Raw genomic sequence first — 20,587 nt, forward strand, 5'->3', positions numbered from 1 at the left:
GTTGAAAATTAGTTTTTCAAATAGTCTTTATCAAAATATGATTTGACATTTACAAATTACATAATTATATTAATCAATAGATCACCTACAACGTGAATATCAAAATAATAATCTGATTTAACCCCAATAATTTGATATCTGAATGTTTGAAAAACAAAAACCTTTTTGTGTCGGGAAAAAAGTTTGTTCATTTTATCTCTGTTGACAAAATGTCTCTTTTTTCCCCGGGAAAAAACTAAGTACTTTTTTCTTGAATATTATAAGAGTACACACTTGTAAGTAAAGGTATTCAATTTTAGTATATTTCATTATACAATGAAGTTACATTACGTTCCTTAAATTATTTGGTACAACAGTCGAATTTTCTTGTGTTGAAAAAATATTTCTTCCTACACTAACAACTCCCGTATTATATATATATATATATATATATATATATATATATATATATATATATATATATATATATATATATATATATATATATATATATATATATATAACAAATCCGGTATTTTTTCTGCACTACCACAGGTTCTAAATACCTATTTCATTAACTAATTCTTTTCTGTGTGCTACCGCTTCATCAATATACCGATTGATGACTTCCAACCGCAATGTTTCTTTGAGGTCATCAAGTCTCTTCCAGATTCAACTAAAAGTGTAGCAGATAATCTTCGTAATGAATGACCGTTATGTGAGTTAGCATTTTCAAGTTGAAGAAATTTAGTCATTGTTTCGGAAAAATTGGTTTTAAAAGAACAGGGTCATACTCTTCTGAGATTACCTCCTCACTATTGCATATTTAACCCTATAGAGTTAATATGGGCAAACGTAAAATTAGAATTACGAAAATGTAAATCAGTTTCCAGAACTGAGAAAAGAGATTGTAGAACTCGTAAAGAAAATTCTAGTAATAGACCGCCAAGAGCTTTGGAAAAACTGTGTTGAACATGTTATTAAAAAAGAAGATGATTATGTGTTATCACCCTGTTTACAACCCTTTATAATTCAATCAAATTATGGCTCTAGTTCAAACGATTATGACTACCATTATTATTTATAAAGATACTTTGGAATTGAAATGAAATTTTTTCTTTTGTTCTATTTGCAAGGAATTTATTTTCCATTATGGTTTTTTCTTAGAAATTTCATTTTCCAGAAAAATAAACGAATGGGGTACAAAAAGTGTAGGCTTAGTTCATGTCTAGTACCCTGTTTAAACCAAACTCCCTCACAGGGAGGTACATTTCACTCGTCTATTCACGTTTTATAATTTAATATTAAGTTGTAGCAAGTTAACGAGGTATAATAATGATTTTTTCCAAGTTACAAGTAGGACTACAATTAAGTTCTGTCTAAATAACATCGTATAATGCAGTCCAATTTATAATGATTCGATTGCCTTTTAACGTATACTCCCTTGCATAAGATATACATATTTTTAAAAGTATTCATAAAAATAATAAATTTATAAAATGAGGTATCTACGTCTATGGTAGAGCAAACAAACTTGTCGGCAAGGGTTTTTATAATCTGCAATTGATATTGGAAGAAGATCCATTCTCAAACATGCCCATAATATCAACTAACAAAATAAAAATATAACAAATCAACATAAGAAGCAGTACCTAAAATTGTTTACAAAAATATTATTATATTATCGAAGAAAAAATAGCATTTCTTCCATTGAATTTAAAATTACAAGATTCTGTACTTTTTTTCCAGTGTATTCTGTTATATAAACAGTGCTTTCTTTGTTCTATTACCAGTTAAATGATTGATGGATCTTTTTACGTCAACTTAAAATTTCTGGAATGATTTAATTCACTCGTTAAACAAAAAAAGTGAATCTAAATATAGGTTAATTAAAAATTGTACCTAATACAAATTTAAAAATAGTATCTTGATTTTAATTAGGTAAATAAATCTATTCATACATGTGCAATAAACATAATTAAAGAATAAGTGTTTGTATACTGATATATTAATTGAGAGTGGTAAAAATATTTACTCAAACATTTGTTTTTATCTATATGAATTACTAAAACACAAATATTTATTATTTATTCGCTATTTATATACTACAAGTTATTTTACTATCCAACTATTAATTTCACATAATATAATCTAAAGTTTTTAAAAACACTTGACACGTGTGCACACTTATATGTGCTCCTACTTAATTGTAATAAAACATTTAACAAAAATCAATTCAAAGGTACTCTAATGTGATATTTGAATCTCTATTAGTAGTTTCAACAACATTTCAGAACTTTTATAATGGGATTATTATTTGGAAATATCCATATTTCATTAGAATAATTAATAGAATAAAATATTTAATAGAAATTAATGCTGCCAAACAAGTTAAAAAGCAAAATTACATTCAAGGACAAATGACTTCAAATAGAAAGTTTTTTATTTTTCTACTAGACCTACTAGAAGAAGAATCTTTTTCTGAATTTACGATTTACTCTTTTCCTATGCATTAATGATAAAATAGTATTTTCCTATAGTTTACTTAATAGTAACGTGGTTAATCTGAATATTTTCATTATAAGTAGCAGTTTAATGATCAAATACAATCTATTCTACGAGAATTATAATAATAATTTTATTTTTTTAGGTCACGTATTTTGCAATTTCTATATTTCAGTTCGATTATTATCAAGTTTAAATAACATGTTTGAAATTTATGTACTATATATTAAACACACGTGTAAATGTATAACTAGAACGGTTTCTTGGAACCTATTATTACCTTTTGACACTTAAGTAGTTTCAGTAATATCCGGTGAAAATATAAATCCAAAACAATAGGTAAAGATAAAAATACTGATATACCGTTCGTTGGTTTATAATTTAAAAAATATATAACAATGTATAAAGAATAAAGGTAAGATGAGAACTAAAACATATCTTTTATTACTGAGTGGGTGACTGAACTCTTAAACAGCTGTCCGATTTGAGTGAAATTGTCTTTTCAAAAGTGTAAATTCTTGAGAAGTGGCGCTGCAATTCAGCGCCTATAGGTTTGTTCTTGGTAGCTGCACTGGCAGAACCTATTCAGGAAGTGAACTAGTTCACCCAGTTCGGTGTACTGCTTGCACTGGGTCTAAAGTTAATTCAGCCAGTGTAAGACAGTACAGTAAGTGTAATCTATAGGCGACTGCGAAGCTCTGGCACTACACATTCCGCCATTGTTGACATTCAGGCGTCAGTTGGCGTTATGCTACAGCTACAGTTCCCATCAAGTGTGCTGTAGAAATTCATCGGAGAATGGGTTATGTGTGTATGGAGAAAACTTTATCAATGATGATGCTGTGCACGAATGGTGTCGAAAGTTTAAAGATGGCCGTGCATGATGAAGGGGCCAAGGACGCAAATCTGTCGTTTCAGATGAGCTGATTCAACGAGTTTACATAATGATTAAAGTTAACCGTAGATTCATCATTACTGCTTTGTCTATGAAATTGTCTACGGAATTTTCAGAAGATTCAAGGTCTGTTTTGTACTCTATTGAATTCATTGACGGCAACTTTCTTTGAATAGGGTATTGAACAGTTTGTCCACAGATATGAAAAATGTCTCAATCTCGTCGGTGATTATGTCGAAAAGAAGCCGTAAGTGTACCAATTTTTTGGTAATAAAATTATTGTTTTAAATGAACTTGTCTTTTATTTATAGGCTATCGGTGGTTGAAAAGAAAACGGCCCTCGTATATATGGGATTTCCTAGGAGAGTATATAATAGAGCGGAACATTCTACGACTATGGATAATTTTACTTTTTTATAAAGTTCTGAAGTAAAAGCCAACAATTATTAACATTTTGGAGCAAACATGTATTAGAATTCTGGATTCAAGCAGTAAAAAAAGAGAATAAAGTAACATAAATAAAGGATAGCTAGTCATAATTGCCTTTTTAGGGTTTTTGGTTTTTCTTTTTATATTGGGAGGTTACTGTATAGGTATGAACAAATAGCAAAAGCTTTTAACATGCAAATATCCCCGAAGAAAACCAAATCTTTCACAGTATCCAAAGAACCAAGAACTCGCAATATACGATCAGAGTGTAGAACAAGTGATGTCATTCAAATATCTAGGAGCGATCATAACAAGTAATAGAAATCTAAAGAATGAAGTGAAAGCTCAAACAACAAAGGCGTCATTAATATCAGGGTACCTGATAGATACCAGAGCAGAGAACATAACTAAGCGGCTTTTAAGAACTACTGAAATGCAAACACTGAGATCAATAACGGGACATTATTTGACAACAAGAGAAATGATGAAATAAGGGAGATAAATGATATCCAGGATGTAGTGAGACGGGCGAGAGATCGACGAAGGGAATGGAGAGACCACGTGGACAAAATGTCCGATGACAGGTTAGAAAATATTGCAAAGGAAGAAAAACCGAATACATTCCGACCACAGGACGACCACCTTCAAAATGGTATGAAAGCTGGTCTTCATCATCTTAGCTGCAGCTAGGCAACCACTGATGCAAATATAGGACTAAGTCATATGAAGAGTCCGGTGAAGAAGAAGAAGATGTAGCGAGATCTACTTCTGCTATGACATGTAGATGTAAAATGTTTGAAAGTGAAGTCTCCCATGCCGAGTTTTTTTCTCGTTTTGAATGTTCGCGATGAAATTAATATCACTACGTGAATTTCACAAGAAACTCTTGGAATAGGTCAGAAAAACACGAAAAAACTGCTTGTTTAATTTTAAAATGTATGATTAGAAGATAGGTGTTTGTGCCATTTCATTTAATGTTTAAAAAATTCCCCAAATCGGTTATTTTAAACAGTGAATTATCGATTACGATGCAAGTGGGCACGAGAGATAGTATTGACCGGACCTTGACGTAACTATGACGTTTCGTCCAATACAAATCGACCTTTAAAAATATTGGGTTTGGATTTGGATCATTTCAAACAATTTAATAAATATTCATAAGAGAATTCACACTTTTCATTGCTATAATTTGTTAATAGCCACCGAGTTCCTGTTTGATACACTTTCATTCTCATTTTTAAAGACATGAAGATATTGCAATATCACTTGACATTGTCCACTAATATTCCATTGTGACTTGCATTTTTAATTATATGCAAATTATCCTGATAGAAATCGGTAAATTATTAAAGTCGTGTGCTAAATGTTGATGTAAGGATAAGAAAATTCTCATTTGTAATAAGGATTTGGTAAGTGATAGTGTGTCCTGAAACAATGGGTACTAATTTGACAGTCGTGTGAAAGTTTCAAAGAGAATATTAAAAGACAGGATATTACCAATATAGTATTGCAAAATTTAAAAACTGAATGAATAATTAGAGGATTTCAATTAAATTTACTCGCCTAGAAACATTTTATTAATTTTGATTGCTAGATTATTTGTAAGCAATCTAGTAACAAATGATTTTGAAATTATTTATAGTATCATACCTTAAATTTCTTTGACGTCCTGGCTGTTTCAACTCTATAGTTGCTTGTGTGAAGTTTCGTTTCCTGTAAGGATGTGATCGATGAAGTGCTGGTCATTACGATAGTAATGAAGAAATATGAGACTGTATAATTCTGGTAGCTTCCTCCTCGTGAAACCCAAATCAGCGGGTTCACAGAATGCAATATCACAATTCATCAGAAATAATAAGCACTTCTATCAAGATTTCACGCATTCGTAGTTTTTTTCGTTCACTAGCTACAAGGTTATATTTTCCTCTGTCATTGTTTTTTTACTCATTATTTTACTGTCAGATGAGCACACAATCTTTGTACATACAAATCGGATAAAGTTTTGTACTTCCATCTTAAACGTCCTAAAATTTCTGGGAACTTTTATCACTAATATATTGAATAGGATATATTGAAAAGTTCTTAGCCTACTATAGAACCAAACAACATTTCAATGGCAAAATATTTCATTGTTCAACATATTCTCCTTTTAATTGGATACATTTATTACAGCGAACATACAACGTCTCTAGACCTTTCAAATAAAATGTTTCTTCTTGCTCTGCAAATCAAACCTCCACGGCTTTTATTACCTCCTCGTTGGAAGAAAATTTACGACCTTTTAAAGTTTTTTTCAGTTGAGGAAAGAGATGATAGTCGGACGGAGCCAAATCTGGTGAATAAGGGAGGTGTTCTAGTAATTCAAACCCTAATCATAAATTTTTTTCCGTAAAGTGGTCAGTAATGTCGAATAGTAATCTCCAGTTATTGTTCTACCCTTATCCAAAAAATCAATCATGATTACTCCATGGCAATCCCAAAAAACTGAAGCAAGACACGAAGCTTCTTAGGTCTTGGAAGAGTGTCGCCATTCTATCGATTGTTACTTTGTTTCTGGATCGTAGAAATGTACCCAAGTCTCATCCATGGTAACAGTTCGGTTTAAGAAGTCCAATGTTTTAAATCGGGCACAGATCGAATGCGATGCTTCTATCCTTGCACGCTTTTGGTCAACATTGACGTGAACTATATGATGAATGCGTTCGTATGAAATATATGAACGCTTTTATATGAAATATTCAGTACTTCAGATATCCGTTTTAGCCCAATTCAACGGTCTGATAAAATCATGTCATGAACTGCATCGATATTTTCGGGGACTGACACACAAACTAGCCTTCCCGATCGGTCATAATCTTCAATGGAAAATTCACCTCTTTTGAAGCTTGCAGTCCAATTTTTCACGGTCCCATACAAAGGACATTGATCACCAAGGGTATTAAGTATATCTTCGTAAATCTGCTCACTTCTTAATCCTTTTAAATACAGGTACTTGATGATAGCTCGGTACTCCAATTTTTCGATTTTCACAATTTCGGTGGACATCTTTTTTTTTCAATTTATTGCGTAACTCTAGTTTACTTTTTTGACGTCAAACTTTACACTTACACTTCTAATAAGTTATTGTTCGTTGCTATGGTAACGCAATATTTTGTTTATGCATGGAACTGGTCTAAGCTAACTAGATATCAATACATTCTCGTATGATAACAACCTTGGAAGTTTTTTCTGTTCAGCCCACGTATTTCACAAAAACAATATCGAAATAAATGTGTACAAATGTGCCTTCTAGTAGTGATTTCCGGTATTTGTAAACTCATATTATGGTACATTAACGAGCAGTCAACACGAATATAATAGTGTAACTTCAAATATTAACTGCCTCATAATTGGGCTATGCAATAATTATATAATAAACGATGTTAGCTAACTAAAGAGCTTACGTAATAATTAACTATTTTCACCTATAAATCGACATAAATCAATTTCGATTTCTCACAAAGTTAGTTGTAAATTTTGTGGAGAGCGAAATTAAAATAAGATAAAATTAGAAAAAATCTTTCAGTATCGTCTTCTATGGAAGATGTTCATTTATTTATTTATATTTTATTTTTTTTATTTATAAAATTTTGGTTTAGTTAACCTTGAAATAAATTATTTTTTTATCATTATATATAAATATTGAAGGTGTTTTAACGACATTCAAATAATAATTGTTACATCTCTATCTAAGGCAATATACACCGCACACCTAGAATTTAAAGGTGCGGAATAATCATTACGTAAATGCGAAATAAAAGATTCGTTAATATTGCCCTATAACATGATCTAAAAACATTACAAGAATAATGATTTCATTCATTATTCAACCTGTCACGAATAGAATCCAAGCTATTTATGGTAGTCATCACTCAATATTATTAACACGCCTTTATCGATTTGACCTCTACGTGTGGGTCTTTATGTTTTAATGTTTTTGTAACCCGTTTTACACAAAAAAAAAGATAATATCAATATTGACTGTCTGACAGGTACTTAACTTGTATGTGCACTAAAAAAACTGCACTGAAAAGTAAAAAATGAAAAGTTCGTTTCGATTGGTTAAAAAAAAAATTAAAAATTTATAACTTGGAAAAGATAACAAGACGGCGATGACCTGTAAGGTATATGGTGCCCGGGGTGGCTAGCTTATACATCGTCTCCTGGTGCCTCATAGAAATTCGTTATAAAATTGGTTTACAATAAATCTTGGGGGGTTTAGCTAGTTAGCTCAAGACCAGCAGGGAGTGTGTTAATGTCATCGGTGATCTTGATGGTAAGCATATTTTCTATTTTAATCATTGCATATTTTTGTTTCAGCTTTTCATTTCTTCGGTGCTAAATTCCAAGGAATAGGCAGATTGAAGCTTCGGAATAAATGAAAAAAAAGGCTGATTCGTTGCGTGGAGTAGGCAGATGAAGACCACGGAATCGGATCACTTTTACCAATGGTCGATAGGGTGGTTGTTTTTGTGTTTATTAATTAATATAAATACGCAAATTGTCAGTGTCAATATCTTATTTTGATAAAGACTGTAGTAAAGTAGTAAAGTCGAAACGTTAATTTTTGTCATTTTTTCAAAAATTATTAAAATAAACTAATTTTAAAACAGAAGACTCCTAAAATCAAATATATATGAACGGTTTCTTATTGGGAACGTGGCAATGAAACACCAAAGTATACTAACTTTAATATATTTTCCGAGCTTTCGAATACTTATGTATTCTTCGTCTGGGAAATAATAATATCTTCTGTTCGGGTTTCAAGCCCGAATGAGTTGTTAATGTTAAACTGCTCTGATAAGACGTAATAACGTCGAAACTAGTCAGTAGTTATAACCTCTCTTTGCAATTGCGAGCCATTGGGAATGTTAAAATTGTTAAAAGGGTCAATGGACATCACAAGTTGTAATTCAATATTTTTCGTGGCATTAGCCAGGAAAGAACAGCAGAATTCATTTTCGAAATATTGAATTTCGAAATGATTTCAGAGGTGAATAGTAGATATCCTGTATTTTGATTGTCTATAAAACTAAACAGGAATTAAATCTACGTTTATTAAAATAAGTATTATTGCATTAAAAAATTTTATTTGTTGTTAACTTGAATAAAAAAGTTTTAAGTAAGTTTTTAAGGTGAACAAGCCTGGCTAAGAGAGTCTTGCCATGCTTGTTTCACTTTGTAATGTAATGTACTGTTACTCTGGCAAATAAATAAATAAATAAAGTTCATAAATCAATGACTCACCATATCGGGATCGTTCCAGTGACCAGGTCCTGCGTTAGCAATAAGTACGTCTTGATTATTTCCATAATAATCGATTATACTTTCCACGCTGGCCCATGAATCTTGAATGTCATCGAAATTTCTCCACATGTTGCAATGTTCGATAATGGCGCTGAAGTTTGGCTGCATTCCCGAATAAATTTGATACACCGGCCAACTACACGAGTAAATTATCGGCCGACCTGTTCTGTTTAAATGATATCCTACGAATTAAATTACACACCAATAAATTATTGTTAAGATGCGAAATATTTAAAATTAATTACCAAATTCTGGATATCCTCTATCCATATCTCTCGGATGTGCGTAACAACCATCCAATTTTACATAATCCACGTCCCATGACGCAAAGGTTTCGGCATCTCTTTGAAGGTTACCTAGTACACCTGGATAACCAGCGCAGGTGTAGTTCCCATAATCTTCATATATACCAAATTTTAAACCTTTGGAGTGGACCTGGAATAGAAAAGAAGAAAACATTGTTATTCCTAATATTTATAATATAAGAGAACAAAAATCCAGATGAGGGAGCGCCTTCTAGTTGCAAACGGAAGACGAAAGGAAAAAGTGTATGGCTGTATAGTAGTTCTATTCGTACTTGGAGGATCATTAATTACAGATGTTTCTTCTTAATGTACTCCAAGCTATTTCTATAGGATTGAACGCATAATTATACAGGGGCAGTCTTAATAATATTTAGATTAGTAAATTTAATAAATTTTGACGTGCAAATGCAAAGAATAGATACACAAGTTCGGTTATTTCAAATATTATTACATAATAAGCTAAAAGAACATTAGAAAAAGGTTTAGAAAAGCCAAAATCCCTTTTATTAAAGATTACATGCTCGTATTATATCTTATTCGATTCAAGAATCAATAAATTTTGTTTTATTTTACTTTCAAGAATTGGAAAGGCCGCGTAAATCTGCAAAAATCAGTCATGCACAGTCAATTCACCGTAAATTTAAAAAAAAATTCTTCTCGGCTGCTTTAATAAAATTTCAGAAGATTTGTTTGAAGTTGATAATACAAATTGAGTCAGTCAAATGAACATGTTCTGAATTACCACCAAGTTTACCCTAGTTATGTTGAGAATAAAAATCATAAACGGTTCAATAAATTTCAAATATTTTTTCGAAATAGTACATTAAAGATAAATAGTGAGTAGTTCATTTGCTTGAACACACATGTCTATAACTAATCATTTGGTTCGTAAAACAGACAATGGATTTTGTTGAATTGAAGACTAGCACACAATAGAACTGAAAATCATGACAGTTGATGAGCAGTTACTTAATCAAGTATTAATTACTTCCGACCAAATTATATAAAAAAATACATTGTTTATGACCTTGGTCTACCATATATGAATACATACCAATTAATAATGAATTTTTTTATAAAAAATCAGCGATGTATTGAACATGTCTTGGTAAAAATGAACAAGGAATTAGATTACTTAATATTATGTTACAAACTGATGTAAGTATTAATTTTCTGGACATAACACAGAGGCCGACATAAGTCAGACAATGCTCTCGAAAAATCGGCATAAGTCCGGAAAGACTTATAAGTCTGGCAACGCTGTCGAAGAAGATTAAACCGAAACATGTTGGTGCTTCAGAATGCTGTGTCAAAAGAACCACTTTTTTCAATTAGTTGGCTTAAATACGAACATAATGAATGGTTTCATTAAAAAAATATCTAATCAGAACTTGCCTTAATTTTTAAACATGCTTTTGTATCTTGCATGTTGGGAAAGTTGCGTCCATTTAGAATTTTTTAAATTGCAAATTTGTATAATAGCAATAATTATTTTAATAAAATTTTTTGAATGGATGAGTTTCATTTTCTATTTTCGGAAATTTTTGATAAAAAAAATATTTATGGAGAAATCTATCAATAAACGTGTGATAGAAATTTCTCAAAGAAGAATAGTTGAACCAAAGTTTGAAGGCTTGAAACATTAGATGACCACCAAACAGTCCTGATTTACTTTCAAATAATGGTTTTTTAAGGTTTTTGAAAAGAAAAACGGTATTTTGATTTAAATACAAATATTTAAACCGGACTAAAAAACTAGCAGACAGTTAGAAATAATAATAATGACTTATCTTATATGGCAAGGTGGGGAGATTGGAAAAAAGAAGAGAAAGACCAAGAGAGTCAGATCACATCAATTAGTCAAGAATTGCGGTATGATAAATTTTGTAATCTTATATATTAAAAAAATTGATGATTTCCATTCCGAGTCCGTTCAGGCGTTCTACCCAACCGATTTGCTTAATTTTTTTTTTCAATGAAAGATATTGATGCACAGATCAGCTATAAACCATCGGATTTCATCTAATTTTCACCATTGTCAAGTTATACTCAAATGCGATTTCCCCCCTGTACATTACTTATGAGAGTTTTTCACATACACACGTTCTATCCTCAATATCTCAGGTTCTATTCAAGATAGAGACTTCGTTTTGGTTTAAGAACACTCATTGAAATACCTTCTTTCTTTTGAGTTGTTGAACACTTAAATCGGTTGAGTTGGAGAGGAGCTAGGCGCGGACATTTAATGTGGAGTTATGGATTTTTGTAGGTTTTTGGCAATTTTTCTACATTCAAAGATATATATCTCAGGTTCTAATATAGCTACAGAGTTCGTTTTGGTTTAAGAACACTCGTTGAAACACTTTCTTTCTTTTGAGTTGTTGAACACTTAAATCGGTTGAGTTGGAGAGGAGCTAGGCGCGGACATTTAATGTGGAGTTATGGATTTTTGTAGGTTTTTGGCAATTTTTCTACATTCAAAGATATATATCTCAGGTTCTAATATAGCTACAGAGTTCGTTTTGGTTTAAGAACACTCGTTGAAACACTTTCTTTCTTTTGAATTTTTGAACACTTAAATTGGTTGAGTTGGAGAGGAGCTAGGCGCGGACATTTAATGTGGAGTTATGGATTTTTGTAGGTTTTTGGCAATTTTTCTACATTCAAAGATATATATCTCAGGTTCTAATATAGCTACAGAGTTCGTTCTTTTCTATTATAATGATTTCTGATACTTATTTAATGGATTCGATGCGAGCGAATTCGAATTTACGCTTGATAAAAATACTAAGAGTATTGATTCTGGTTACTTAAAAATCGTTATTAATTTTTATTGGGTAGATTATGAATGACGATGAATTTACATAGATTATATAAGTTTAGGTTGTTGTGAATGATGTTGAATATTAATCGATTAGTTTATGAATGACATTAAATTTTTATAGGTTAAGTCGTTATGAATTGAGTTGAATTGGTTCGATTATGAATGACTTAAATTCTATAGGTTAGGTCGTTATGTAAAATTTCATAAGTTAGGTGATTTTAGTTGGTTGTCCATGCTGTAGAATTTCTTTTATAGGATTTTGTTTTTTCAAAATATAAAAGACATGCCTAGAATACACTAAGGTTATTTAAATCAGTTTTCTTATTAATGCATTGATGATTATGGGCAATATGCAATATATGTTATTTCTAAAAATAGACGTTTTCTATAATTTTGTTGTTAAAACGGATTTATATTTCATATTATGTCCTATCGCTTTTGTGAAAGGTTATCCGATTGGTGAGTAACCTCTTCGACTAAATCAATAGGCTCAATATTTCTATTAAGTGCCAATTTGAATATTGACTTTTGAAGTAGTAGGGAGAAATACAATATTAAAAATGTTTTGTGTTCCCAAAATTAATAAAAATAGGTAGGGGATCAAAGATACCGAGGATCCCTATAAATACAACTCACATAAAACATCAATATTTATGTCAATTAAATTGTAGAAAATTTAAGTATGTTAAGTTTCATTAAAATATCTTCTTCTTCTTCTTCTTCCTGCTGTGTATAGGCATCATTGCCTGTTTTTCTTCACGTCATTGCCTCTACTCAGTCACCTGGGAGGTTGTCACTCCATCTTTTCAGTTCACAATTCGTTCTTCCGTCATGCGGTCAATGTGCTCATTCCATTTTATCCTTCTATCCAGTACCCAGTCATTGATGTTATCTATCCCGCATGTTCGTCTTATGTTTTCACTCCTTTCTCTATACATTAGTGTTCTTCCCGTTATTCTTCGCACTATTTTCATTTCTGTAGTCTCCAATATCCGTTTCGTTTTAGAGGTCTCAGGTCGGGTCTCTGCTGCATAGGATAATATAGGTCTGATTGCGGTCTTGTAAATGCGGGCTTTTGCTTTAGTTCGAATGTATTTATTTCACCAGATTGTGTCATTTGAGGCTCTTGTAGCTTGGTTTCTTACTTCCGTCTCCACGTCCCCGTGTCCAGATATTTCGATTCCCAGATATTTAAATTTCATTTCCTGGTATATTATTTTGTTATCCACCACAAGCTTACATCTGATCGGTGTCTTGGAAGTAACCATTGATTTTGTCTTTGCCGCTGATATTATCATATTGAATTTTTTTGCTGTTTTGTTAAATTGGTACAGTAGCCTTTGCAGATCGTCCTCGTTCTCCGCCAACAGTACCGCATCGTCTGCATAGCACAGGATTTTGACTTCTTTGTTTCCCATTTTGTATCCTCTTAGTTTGCGTACTTGTTTTATGATTTCATCCATCACTATGTTAAATAGGAGCGGACTGAGAGACTCCCCTTGCCTAATGCCCCTATTTGCAGGTATCTGTTCATTTAGGTCATCATTTATTTTTGCTTGGATTGTATTTTTTGAATATATATTTTCGATTATTTTAATGACATTGTATGGTACCATACAATACCATACCATACCATTAAAATATAATATGTAGTATTTTTGATTGCTGATCACCCTTTTTCTATACATACACTCATATTTTTACAACTTGTCAGTTTTCCTTATAATTTGATTAATTAGAAAAAAATATTTTTAATTTCAGTTAAACATTATTTTAATAGTATGTGTATCAATTATAATCAATAGCAATTTCTTCATAATTATAATTATTATAACACGTTTAAGAAGGGAAAGTGGTATTTATAAACTTATTACTTCCTTCATAAATGTTATTGGTGTTAGTTATTTTTTATTGAAATCTTTTGAATATAACAAGAAGCAATGACCGTCGACGTACATTTAATTGTAACCGTTATAATGCATGAAGTAACGGTTCCAACTCAATAATACGTTCTACAGCTGTTCGATATTGTAGATGCCAAATTATCCGAACAGTTACAAGAGTCGTCATCTTATATAGTTGCAGATTAGTTCTCAGAATTGAATTAAAACTTTTAACGGATTAAAAAGGGAACAGAGATGCAATTAGATCAATTTTGTACTAGTCACGGATTTGTAATACAATTTATTTTTTATTATGACTAATAATAGATAGGTGAATCACCTGTTAAATCGTAATAACTTCTTAGTAACATGTTAAGTAACGATCAGGTTATTGAATATTTTTCATAATTATTGCTTTCTCTACCTTCGCGTCCATAAAACTTGTGTAAGCCATTTACCTTGAGACTGTTATTGTGGTTCACGTTTGAGTATGTCTCAATAGTATCAGTTTTATTTTATTTTTGATTCGGGTAGGTATTCACAGAGTACTTTTTATTATTGGCGTGTTGTAAAAACTGAATAACTTTTTAGGTTAGGTTTAAGATTATAAAATATTTCAATTCTTACGTAGTGCATTAGCTCCTGGCTTCGCAACAATTCACGCGTCAGTGACGAGTCTCAACAAGCTTTACACAAAGTTTCAACTTGCCTTTTAGATTCATTTTATTATAGTAGATCTCAAATTGAGTTTCGCGCTGTTATAAAATATTAACACCAATGTAAATAAAAAGACTGGAGGATGGGGATGAGAATAATTAGAAAATGATCCACGTGCGGCATGTCCTGTGACGATGACTACTCTAGAAAACATTGTATTAGTGGAAGATCCATCGCAGTGTGTACCAGTCACGTGAGAACGAACGATCTATAAACATGGATTTTTCGACATCTTTTCCGACGAGGAAGATATTATTCTGAATTCAAATGTACAGTAAATTACACCACTTAAACAAAAAACGTACCTAAGTTGTATTACGAATTTCATCATTTATATAAAGATTTAAAAAAAGATTTAGATCGTTTCTTGGATTATATGAGAATGAAAATGGAAACATTTGATTATATTTTAAACGGGTGCCTCTCTTTATTCATAAGATCGAGGGTTGGAAAAATATTCGACTTTTATTCTAGCACGTAATTCAGTATCACGACCATTCGCAGAGTAATAGTAGGGTTTTGATGGTACCATATTATATCTAATACTAAGTTTTTTCTGTGAGCAGAGCTATGGTCGGAGCGATGGTTGGAGCTCCGTTGTGTCCATATACTAAGTGACCGGCGCCTAAAATCAAAATAAATTGCAACATACTCGGTATTTAAATATGACAAAAATTGAAGCGAAGTGGTTGCCTGGAATACTAAACACAGCGCATAACTACTATGATCCGATATTCAAAATTGGTTCCGGGAATGGCATCGGAAAGTTGAGTCCGCGCCAAGAAATTAAAGGACACGAAAAGCATCGAAAGTGATGTTTGGATTTTTATTGACTTTAAGAAACCATATACAACCATGAACGCGGCATATTACTTTGACATACTGACAAGCTACCGTACTCGAATGCGGCTTCTTAGGAATTGAACAGCTACTATATAGCACTAATTTGGTTCTTTCCGATTATTTGTTGTTCGCAAAGCTGAAGACCGAGTTAAGGGGTAAGAGATTCAACGAAATTAAACAGGCGATGTACGAACATTTTGACTGTAAAGATGCGTCATATTTTATAAAGACAGAATATATACAGTTTTTTCTATTTATGACCTTTCTTTCTATGTTAGATCTCATGGACCGCAGTACTTTTAAATAGATACGGTAACTTGTGATTAATCGAAATATCGGTTTTTCTCAAATCGGTATTTAGGACGGAATCGAAAATGTGAATCGATATTTTTCACGCAATGCCGCTTTCTACTCAGTTTCCAACAATTTCTTTGATTAATATAAAAATATTACATAGGGCATAATTAATGGGCATAGATCTTACAGACTGCTGTTTCTGAAAAGCTTGCTTATTAGTTTTTTTCATTTTTAAAGGAATTTATATTTTTATTTCAAATTAATCGAAAAAACATCGATCTCTTTGACCTTTTTTTTTCTAGTAATCGATTTGTCTTATGTCTATGGGAACCAATTAAAAGATCAATCTTTTCTAATCAATAATCGATTAATTTTGCACCCTCAAATTTTGACATACACAATTTAGAGAAATGAAATGATAAACACTATTTTTACGAAATTTTTAAAAAAATCTAAAGTTTCCATAAAAAACTTACATAGTCAGCTAATGATTTCATTCCTCTAGGAAACCTCAACCTATCCGGAACAAGTTCTCCGTAAATATTTCTGTCTTTTTCCAACCAACAGTCATCGACATTAATGTATTCGTATCCTACGTTGGCATATCCTTCGCTGACTAGGATGTCAGCCATTGTCCTGAATAGATTCTCACTGAAACATGAGGTGGAATTTAGTATGCTTGGATTATTGAATATTTTCATATTTACGAGGGCTATTAAGAAGAAAAGAAAGTCTTGTAAATTTAAAACCACCAAATAAATCGAGGCGCTCATCATAACGGTTAACAATTTTTGAAATTTCAGTGCTTCTAGTCGGAGAGCTGGTCGCCACTTCGACTAAGGTACTTTCACAAGGCTGAAATGTTATTTAATATAGTTAAAGTAGAAACTTCTGGCAGGGTTAGCGCGGTTGCAACGATATCCACTGTTTTTGCATATTGCAAATTTTTTATTTAAAAAAATGTATCTTCACAAATCTGGCTTTCGAGTATTTTTTTAATTAGACAATTTTGAATATAAAAAAAATTGTCAGATGATTTGCTCGGTTGCAAGTATCTGTAAATGGACCGAAAGTTGCTAAGACGGGTAGCACAGTATTTTCATCACAAAAAGCAAAGAGCAAAAAAAACCTTTCGAAATCCTTAAGAAATCCATACCATATCAAAAAGCATTAACAGATATTGGAAATGCTCATATCACCGGACGTAGTAATGAGATATTTGAAACAATCGAAAAATTCATTTGCCAAATTTATATGGTCAAAGCAGACAACGTCAATGAAGCCCGATACTTCAAATTCATCTCAACATACAATGCAAATGATGAAAATGAACCTTTTATTAAAAAATATGTCAATTATGATGCATCCAATTTACCACCCTGTGAATCAGAATTAAAGCAGCAACTTTTACGGACTCAATATATATCAAGTATATGGCGCAATGCCCATCTGAAATGTCCTACAACATTGAAACCAGACGATTATGGATGGCTAATAGAGGAAGAAAAGTATACTTTTCAATGGCAAGATGGAAATATTGTACCATCATCTATATATGACGTTTTGTTAAAATCCAATGAATCAGACAATACTACTTCAGGTGAGGAATTTTTAACATTAATTGAATTAATTGTATGAACATTTATGTGTAATATCACGTATTTATAATAATTTCTTTTCCAGAGAGCGAAGAAAATGTAGAGGACGACGATGTAATTTCGAGAGACGAGATTATTCCTGACGAAGAGGGAGATGAATAATTAGTTATTGGAAAAAAATTTTTCTTAAGTATTGTAATTAAAGTATTAAGCTTTTGTAATTAAAGATAACTATATATGAAATTACCTGTATCATGATATTTTATTATAAATACCTAACTTCACAAAATAGTTTACAAGATATTTTCTTTAGGAATTAGATTTGGAAGATCGTACCAGCCGTCTTAGCAACTTTCGGTCCATTTTACAGACACTCGCAACCGAGCAAATCATCTGGCAATTTTTTTTATATTCAAAATTGTCTAATTAATAAAATACTCGAAAGCCAGATTTGTGAAGATACATTTTTTTAAATAAAAAATTTGCAATATGCAAAAAACAATGGATATCGTTGCAACCGCGCTAACCCTGCCAGAAGTTGATTTTTCTACTTTAACTATATTAAATAACACATAGAAAAAGTTTCAGCCTTGTGAAAGTACCTTAGTCGAAGTGGCGACCAGCTCTTAGACTATTCAGAGATGCAACCGTCTTTGTACTTTTGCTGTTCCGTTTGCGAAAGGGACAGTAGAGACAAAAAAATCACTATACATAGAAATGAGTCTTGTTAGCATTCTTTTAAAACTGTTGTACATGTACAGGTGCTCGACCTGTAAAAGCTATACCTGAAGATGGCAGTGGTTTTGAATATGTGAAAGAGAAATTTCTCAAATTCAGAGAGGCAATAATAGCATGAATATTTGTAGGTCCACAAACTGATAAAAGATAAAAGCATTTAAGAAAAACTGAATGATCAGAAATCACTCGTCTGGAAATGTTCTGTAGAGTTTTTCTAGGAAACACAAATCGTAAAATTTTAAGGGAAGGATGAACTTACAATGTAATATAAAGTTTCGGGGTATACTATTTCCCCAAAAATACATATACTGGACTTTTATTTGGATTTGATTGAGTATTGTGAATGACAAACAAAGCGAGAAGTTTCATCAGGACATTTCTTCAATGGAGAAGCTTTATCAAGGGAAATGGAGTCAAGATTATTGTTGGAGACTTAAAAAAAACTTCAAGAAGCAAAGTATTCACGAAAATCATAAACATTTATTCTGTATTAATCATAAATATCTCTAAATGTAGCTAGTGCTTGTACTTTTTACGAAAATATGATTTTTTTTTCATTAACATATTTTCTGGTGGTCCTAGTACATTCAAAATTTAAATTTTCATGTGAAAACAGAAGTTGAAATTTTGTTAACCAGTGTTATTGATCATATTCTTTTTAATAAAACTACTTTTTGTTTTAATTAACTGAAATTTCAACAATCGCCGCACAACAGAAAATGTTTCTCCGTCTGGGTTACATTTGTGAAGCGTTGCCTAATTTTAAATAGATTATTATGTTGGAACAAGATCCTCTTTGAATTTTTTTGAAATAACATTATATTATTAACATTCAAGGTCACATCATCTACTTTTTTCATTCATTTACAATGGTTATTATATATTTAATCATTTATCTTATTAATAATGAATAAAGTACAATCATGTACCAAGTGATAATTGATAATTATTAAGGTCAAAAAATGACGCAGCGCAAGTTCTAGTTTCCTCAATTAACTTATTATTTACAATTATGTGCCGAAAGCTACTTTTAAATCGTGATGTAAAACAAACTCGCCTTTGGGCACCAGTAACCGTTCTTAATAATTGTGTCTATCAATTTATAATGTGAATTCGTATTCTCATTTCAATAAACTGTTAATACCTATTCAAAAAAAACATCACCACTAAATCAACGTAGGTACGACATATTTCTTTTATATTACACTATTTTTTCACTTGTCTTGAATGTTTCGTTGTGACTGGATCTACAATTTCGTAACACAATTTTAATGTATTTAAATACCTCAAATCATTTATATCTGAAAATACACACTTAAAATAGATAATAGATATTCTATGTTGAATCAAAAAGCTCACATTAGCCACAATAACTTTGTACCTCCTGGCTAGAGGAACAGATTTTTTACTGATTACAACATTTTCTAACCCTATCAAGCCATAAAAACGTAAATAATCGAAATATTGATATTTAGAATATACATAATCCCTTTTATGGCGTGTTACTCCAAACGACACCCAACTTGATAAACAATAGATCTTGGATCTTGAAATGGATCGAGGTGTACCTATGTTTGTTTTTGGCATCGATTTTGCCCAGCTTCAAGCCATCAATGTAATCAATGCAATAATTCGATCAAAAGATCTGTTTATACTGATCAGAATGATAAATTTCTTTTGGTATCTTTTAAATGAGAGTAAGAAAGATAAAGCTAGTGGGCGAACTAAGTAAGCATCTTTACATCTCCTCATGACTTCTCTTGTGTAGTTGTGTATATTTTTTTGTTGGAACCATGTGTTTGTTATTATCAGATTATTTAAAAGGCGAAAGTTAAAGCGACATTTCCCATTACAGTTTCTTGTTTCCTCATTTACCAATTACCAATTGATTGTCTACTTTTCCGTTGAAATCCCCAACTAGATATATTTTTCCATTAGCATTTTCTACTGTTTCTGTCGTGTCACTTACCAAAACCTAACCAAAATTTATCCTTATTATTTTTATTTTTGTAACGTTTTTCCTATTTATTCACACCCTTTCTATTCGTGGGTTGAATCAATAAACACTGTCTCTTACGTTCTTAATTTATTTTTACAAAATCTACTATAGACTTATAATAATTCACTTATAAATATAACTTAAATAATTTCTGCGATTACTTTTACTAATTCGCTCTTTCCACTACGACTATTTATTAAAAACTAACTAACTGCGTTTAAACAAATCA

The 20,587-nt window shown here is 31.5% G+C and overlaps 1 protein-coding gene across 1 annotated transcript in view; it reads right to left on the reverse strand.

Moving 5' to 3' along the window:
- The window catches only part of LOC130448117 (alpha-N-acetylgalactosaminidase), a 51,732-nt gene that overhangs the window by 9,328 nt on the left and 21,817 nt on the right, over nt 1-20,587 (reverse strand). Inside the window, exons 3-5 of the mRNA XM_056785327.1 lie at nt 16,500-16,674; nt 9,400-9,589; nt 9,095-9,336 (exon numbers count right to left, since the gene is read on the reverse strand). Of these exons, the coding sequence (XP_056641305.1) occupies nt 9,095-9,336; nt 9,400-9,589; nt 16,500-16,674 (607 nt within the window). The remainder of the gene's footprint in view (nt 1-9,094; nt 9,337-9,399; nt 9,590-16,499; nt 16,675-20,587) is intronic.

The sequence above is a fragment of the Diorhabda sublineata genome, chromosome 8 (genome assembly GCF_026230105.1).
Source record: "Diorhabda sublineata isolate icDioSubl1.1 chromosome 8, icDioSubl1.1, whole genome shotgun sequence".
NCBI classification, from domain to species: domain Eukaryota; kingdom Metazoa; phylum Arthropoda; class Insecta; order Coleoptera; family Chrysomelidae; genus Diorhabda; species Diorhabda sublineata.